Source organism: Python bivittatus, unplaced genomic scaffold, assembly GCF_059951505.1.
Source record: "Python bivittatus isolate LINGU-HERP-01145 unplaced genomic scaffold, Pbiv_v1 ctg000200_np1212, whole genome shotgun sequence".
Lineage (NCBI taxonomy): Eukaryota > Metazoa > Chordata > Lepidosauria > Squamata > Pythonidae > Python > Python bivittatus.
In genome coordinates, this window is record NW_028277040.1 from 22,150,890 (window position 1) to 22,157,859 (window position 6,970).

Below are 6,970 nucleotides of genomic sequence, written 5' to 3' on the forward strand. Positions count from 1 at the left end.
CCAGGCTTCTCCAACTTTGCAGTACATATTGAAATTTGGTAACGAACTCCTAAATAATGGTAGTGCAGTATTCAGCCAATAAATTAAAATGGGATTGGCACAGTTATTTAGTTTAACTCCCACCTTGCAACATGTTAGCCATGGCAACCAAAAATACTTTAAAAGTGTACAGTACTCAGCTGCCTACCAGTGTCTGAAACTGGCTGTTGTTGGCCAGACATACCAGCTCATGTGATTTGAGTAAAGCATGCTCTGCTTTAACTCATGTTCATATTAAGGCTTAGTGCAACGTACAAGCTAGTTTATAGTTCAGTCTGAGCAGGGCCACAAAGATCAATGCAGTAATCTTAATACCTCACGTTTAAACTTGAGGTATTTCCGTCTTTCTCTTATGTAGTGAATATGAAATAAATAACAGTCCTTGGTCCAGAAAGAACATGCAGACTAAAATAGTGGGTTGCCAGTATCTTGGAAACAGGATGAAAATCCAGGATCAAAAGTGTTGATCTAATTATCAGTTACTTGCTGTAAGTGTAATCTGCTATAGGAGAAATATGTAAAGTAATATTATAGGTTATACGCCAGGTGAAATTATATTGATCTCAGCAGAGTTGAGAGAGTATTGAAATGCATGATCAACGTTTTAATGGAACACTTTTTTTTTTTTTTGCATAGAGAATGAACTGTGGTAGTGCTCAGTAGATGGTGCTGAGTAAGATATAAAAGTATTTTCTTTAGCCAAAGATTGCATCCATTTTTTAGAAAATACACCCCTTTATTTTTGGATAGAATTTATACTGCTGCCAGAAGTGATAATAGTGATGAACATGGTCTCTGTAGTTCCCTTAGCAATACCTTCAAACAAACAAATTCTCTAATAAATATTTTGCAGTTAATTATATATTAAAACCAAAATAGAATTATTTATATATAAGGCTGAGCATTAAAAATTGCTTCCATTGGCCCATCCACTGAATTAACAGAAATTGTATGTCTAAGTCAAGTGATATAAAAATGTTTTCAGATTTCATTAAGTTTTTTTTTCTATTTTTTAAATTGGTCTCCTTTTAAGTTGCAGGAAGCTTTGCAATGTAAAACCATATAAAATTAGATTTTTCAATAATCTTTCTGTACTTAGAAGACCAGAACCTAAAGGGTTCTTACCATTAATTTCAAATTATTTTTCTGCATTTGACCAGTTTAATCATATAATTAGTGAAGTTAATAACAGTTGTAATTTATCAAATTGTTCCTGGAAGTACAACAGCCTCTTGCCAGGGTTTTGGAACATAAGTCTTGTTTCATCGTCGTAATGGTGCTTACTTCATGCTGTCATGCACATAAAAGCAGCATGGAATGTTATCATTTAACTTCAGAAGAGTAACTGAATCATCTATTCAAAAGATGTTAAAATTTTATATGGAGGACAACGTAAGGAATGGTCTCAGAAATCTAATGATTAAGCCTGTTTTGATACAAGCATATATTTAAAATCTTCAAGTTAAGTCCATTGTGAAAGCCTTCTAAGATTTTAAACACTGGAAATGCTAACTGTTTTCTACTCAGTAAAATTAAATTACTGTTTATTGGGGAAAACTGATTGATTTGATTTTACTTAATCAGACTGTAGAGGATGAACCATCAGCTACTGGAAAACAAAACCAGTGGCACAACAGGCCCATTTCAGAATGGACCACACAACAGGTCTGCCACTGGCTAATGGGAATGAACATGGACCAATATATCTCAGAATTCACAACCAGGAATGTGGATGGGCAACAGTTAATGCTGCTTGACAGTGAGAAGTTGAAGGTAAGCACATGTTTCCGTGTAAATCCATATTCTGGTTAAGATAGGAGTATAAATTATAATGGGGCAGGATTTTTACTAATGCTGGGTAGAACAGTGCATTTAAAACCTGTGGACTTTTTACTTGCAGAAAAGTGCAATACTATTGAAATCCTTCCTTCCTCCCTCCCTCCCTCCCTCCCTCCCTCCCTCTCTAGGGTTTGTACTATTAATTTGTGGTTTGTTTTGGATTCTACATACTCTATCTATGTCAGAAGAAGAGAATGTATTGAATATTGTATTCCTCCAAATGATTAAAAATAACATTGTACAAACCCGTATGCTTACTAGACAATGAATGCATCCCATTTAACTGAGTTGGTCTTCTCAGGAAACAGCTTGTTCAGGATTATGTTGTGACACAGTTTTTAGGATTTACCCTCCTAAACCAGTGTTTCTCAACCTTGGCAACTTGAAGATATCTGGACTTCAACTCCCAGAATTCCCCAGCCAGTGCTGGGTGGGGAATTCTGGGAGTTGAAGTCCAAACATCTTCAAGTTGCCAAGGTTGAGAAACACTGATCTAAACTATAGGAAACAGTCCAAGGCAAGTCTACTCAGAAGCAGATCACACTGAATTAAGTGAGGATTATTCACTGTTAAATCGTATAGGATTATACTCTACACAAATTCATTTTAAGTTTTTATTTGGGTTGAAAGAGAGAGATTGTAAGTGCATGATGTAATCTGTTAAAAAAGCCAGAATGCTGTTATAGTCTTATCAGAGGTTGCCATCTGCTGATTAAAATTTTTACTACATCTATTTATAACAATCCTATTATTTCATCTCTCCTTTTTAAGAAATACAGAGTGGTATATATGGGTGGGGTGTTTTCTTTTAATTCTGGCAACTGTCCTGTGAAGTTATTACAGAAATTACTGTTAGAGTAGCCAGTGATCTTGATGACGGAAGAGGTATTAGAATCCTAACTTTTTTCTATTTGCTACACCTCATTTGGTGCATCTGTTTGCTTACATGTTCTCTGAATGACACCTCATTTTTTTCCTTTTAAAAAGCCATGCTGTGTGCCACAATAAGATTTTTGAAAGCTCCCTCAGAGTTTGCGGCAGTCTGTACATGGTAATAAAAAGCTGCTGCTAATTTACAAATGTTGGAAGACACTTTTAGAACTGGTCATTTGGTTTTTAGACCCTATAGGACTAACAGGATTGTTTTAAGAGAAATATTCTGAAAAGATTGCCTTAGTCCAGTGCATTTTAGTTACACTGGGTTGAATCCAGACTTAGTTAGACTTGGAATAGTCCCTTTGAAATCAATAGATATAAAGATGGTCATGACAAACTATGCAAGCAGTTTGCTACATTGGTTTGTTTGATTATGGGATTGCTTACCACCTCAATCTGAAATGGACTTGGACTGTTGGTGATGTACACAATAAGAAACCATAATAAAAATAATACTGTAAAATAATAACTGCAACAACCATTTCTGGCACCAGTAACTCCATATAAAACCATTCCCAAAGCCAATGCTGGGTAAAAGCCCTCTGGGTCATGACCTCCATCTTCTAGCAAGAGCCATGAATCAAGAAGTCCTCCTAGATGGTGAGGCTCCTCTCCCCAAGTGAGCCCAGTCCCATCAAGTCATGGGCTTCTGAATCCATAGCTGCTCCATCTTGCTTGGGTTAAGTCTGAGCCTGTTTCTCTCCACCCCAGCCCTGAACAGCCTCCAGGCGCTTGTTAGAAGTTTAACACATCTGCCATTTAGCCCAGAGTGGTGATAAAGGACTGGATATCACCCACATCTTGATGATCTCTCTTCTAGGGTTTTCAGTTATGTTGCTTATTGCTTCTGTAGAGGAATTCATAGAAGTTGAGCTGCTTTTATTTCTGCTATAGCTGATACAGAAAAAATATTTTAAAAATTGAAATACTAAACTCTTGTTTATGAGTTAGTGCCATAATAAAGCACTCGCTTTTTGGTGTATTCTGCTCTGTCTCAATATACCTTTTCTTTGAAAGGCCTTGGGAGTCTCCAGTCAAAATGACCGATCAACAATAAAGAAAAAAATTAAAGATATTAAAAAAACACAAGAAAAATTGGAGAAACAGAAAGAAAAGTTTCAGAAGAAAGAGAAGGAAGTGCGGAGAACTGGCAAATTGGTGGCTACTGTTGAATCAAGCTGCTAACATGATTTGATGCCATGCTACTTTCTTGTGGTATAGCCAGAGCTGAAGCAGAGCTATACCAACGTAATGCTTCACTGTCTTTATTTGATAAGAATTCAGCTTGAAAAAGTGTAACAACTGTATATTTCTGTATAATTATGAATGGAGGGAAGAAAACAATAGTTTTACAGTAATAGACTTGTTTTACCTCTGATTTCTATAGTCCTTTCCCATTTATACAGTTGCATTAAAATATTTTCAATTTTTATATTTAGATTATTAACTTGTACTAATGGACAGTAAATTAACTATTTCACAAGAAATATGTATATATGTGTCTGGCTAATTCCCTGAAGTGTCATTGGAAATGGCGTATACAATTTATTAAAAACAAGATGTGATACAGATAACATTATGAAAGTGGTATCTGGTGAACAGACGCTATCAGGTCATTATGTTCTGTTGGAGATAGTTTGTTGCCAATAGTATTGTATAGAGAGAAATTAAGTTTTTAAAAGTAATAGAAAATTAATTTAATCAAATGTAATGAAGTGTTTACAATTCTGTATTTTTCAGAGTTCATTTTAATTTCAAAGCATTGTAATAATATAATTCATTAATATTTTCTAAAATAAGTTTTTCTAAAGTTTTGGGTATGTTAAGCATGACTTCAAAAGTTACCTTTTCTATACTTTTGTATACAATGGTTTTTATAATTAATGTGATAAATAAGATCAGAATGCATAACGCTTTCCTACTTAAAATGTTTGAGGACCAAATTATATTTTTGATAATATTTACATGCTGTTGGTCTTCCAGATTTAAGATTGCCAGATGGAAATACTCCCTCTCCCCATTTAAATTAAACATGAGGTTTCTGCATTGTATATAATTACACTGTAGACTTAAACATATCTTCCTTTTCATGAGTAATATTTGTTCTCCAGAATGGCGTAAATCACAATTGGAACCTGCCATTGAGCAGCAGCACAATCTTTTGTAGAAGAATACACTATCTTAGAATGACACTTTTGAAAAATTGAATAAATTTTATTCAAAGGAGAAATCTGAATTTTGGAATGTTATTATCTCTAATGAGAAAAAGTTATACAATGCTATAATCTAATTTAATAGGCGGGCTATTGAAAAAAAAACACTAAAAGCTTGAGCACAAAGAACCCAAATTAAGGGTCATTTTTCAAATATGCTGTTAGATCAGAAATGGTCCTTCCATGAAGTTCTCCATCAGCAGAAGTATACTCTTGGGGTTTCGGTCAGTTTCACTGAATTATAAGCAATCTGAAGGATTATTTAAAACAGGATCATTTCTGTCAACCTGCCTCTTGAATGGACATATGGGCTGTTAAGTTAAAAATAGGGCAAATATCCTATTATATCACTTGTGGACAGGGTAAATACAATCTGGCTTTTGAAAATCAGCTACATGCAAAACACTGGAATATGCAGTAAATTTTGTTACTGGAAATTTCTGAAAGCTATGGGCCACTTTCATAAGGAGATGCTTCAATACCCACAAAAAGGGTCACATCATCCTGGGCACAGAGAGAACTGCTCCTGTCTGTGCTCCTGCACTCTGAAGATGCCGGTCACAGGTGCTGGCGAAACGTTAGGAAACAAAACTTCAAGACCACGGCCACACAGCCCGGAAGACCCACACCAGCCATCGTATGCCGGCCGTGAAAGCCTTCAACAATACAAAAATATTTTTGTTGATTTAATTTGCAGGATCACTACTATCTGAACAATTAAACTCTGTACACATTTGGTTTTCCTGGGTTGTGATTGTCTCTGCCCACTACCTAGACTGACAGGTCAGATTTGATTGATAGATCAGAGTTGCATTTTCCATTTACTCTTTCATGCTTAAACATTTTCGGTTGAAATTTCTCCCTGTTCATTACATGTACACACACTTTTAAAACAAAATCTAGGGAGAAAAGATACTCTGCTCATTAGGTTGAGTTATGGCCTGCTTCATTTAACCTCAGCAAACATATATCAGACCGCAAGAATCAGGCATACTAATACACAATCAACAATGAGGAGAGATGAAGATAAATGCCCCTTCAGTTCCCAAGATCCATTATAGTATCTTTCGGTCCTATTTTTAAAATGGTCCTGTGATGAGCCTGCTCTCTGCCATAGCAGCTTGCTGACTGCTCACATATTTCAGTTGTTTACCCACTGTAATCGAAAGACATATCCCTGCAATTATGTGGACACCTAAAGAAGTTCTGTACTAACTATTCAATTATTCTTGTAGGGCATAGGATACAGGAAAGGCAGCAAATACCAAGTTGGCAAGAAGGGGGTAGTCTTAATAGTTTGGGATGACACATCAGACAATTCTGAGAAGATTCTTGATCATGGAGGTATTGGCGGGCAGTCAAAGGTGCTAAAATGGATTTAGTCTAGTGGCTGCTGTACACAGCCTGCTGATGTCAGTCCAGAAAAAGAGTTGCTAGTGATCTTAAAATGGATCAGGCATTTTTTCATACTACAGTCGGCTTGTCTACTCCTGAATGGGGAGACATATACAGAGTGTTTGAGGATGAGATCTAGAGGAAGACTAAAGAAGAAAAGCATCATGGGACCTAACATTCCAAAGTATGTTATGGAGGGCGGTGCAAGAAGGTAAGTGTGATCTGTACCCAGCAGGAATCTCTGGTCTGCCAGTAATGATGCAGCTTCTATGCATAAATAATAGCCTAATACTTCTTTTTCTGGAATCTTCCAATGGGATTCTCTGATAACTTCTGCTTGAATATACAACTGGGTGTTGAGCTCAGTCAGCTCCTATTCAAGTTAGGACCACACCAATGTGTTTTAATCAATCTGTTTTAAAATGAATAGCTTAGAGAAAGCAAGTATAGCACTAGACAGCTGATGGTGGCCGTTAAATGGTCAAAGGTTGCTTGACATTCAATCCCTCCACTTTGCCTGGTTGGAATTTGCACTTTCAATGCTGTCA

At 36.1% G+C, this 6,970-nt stretch overlaps 1 protein-coding gene across 3 annotated transcripts in view; it reads left to right on the top strand.

Moving 5' to 3' along the window:
• The window catches only part of LOC103050670 (neurabin-1-like), a 58,257-nt gene extending 52,426 nt beyond the window's left edge, over window positions 1-5,831 (top strand). Inside the window, exons 18-19 of one of the 3 annotated variants that reach the window (XM_088135804.1) lie at window positions 1,624-1,812; window positions 3,832-5,831. In XM_088135804.1, coding sequence (XP_087991930.1) covers window positions 1,624-1,812; window positions 3,832-3,999 — 357 coding nt within the window. In that variant the 3' untranslated portion in view covers window positions 4,000-5,831. Of the gene's footprint in view, window positions 1-1,623; window positions 1,813-3,831 lie in introns of those variants that run through there. The other 2 variants (XM_088135805.1, XR_015795220.1) reach the window with 2 other exon arrangements.
• The last annotated feature ends 1,139 nt before the right edge of the window (window positions 5,832-6,970 follow it).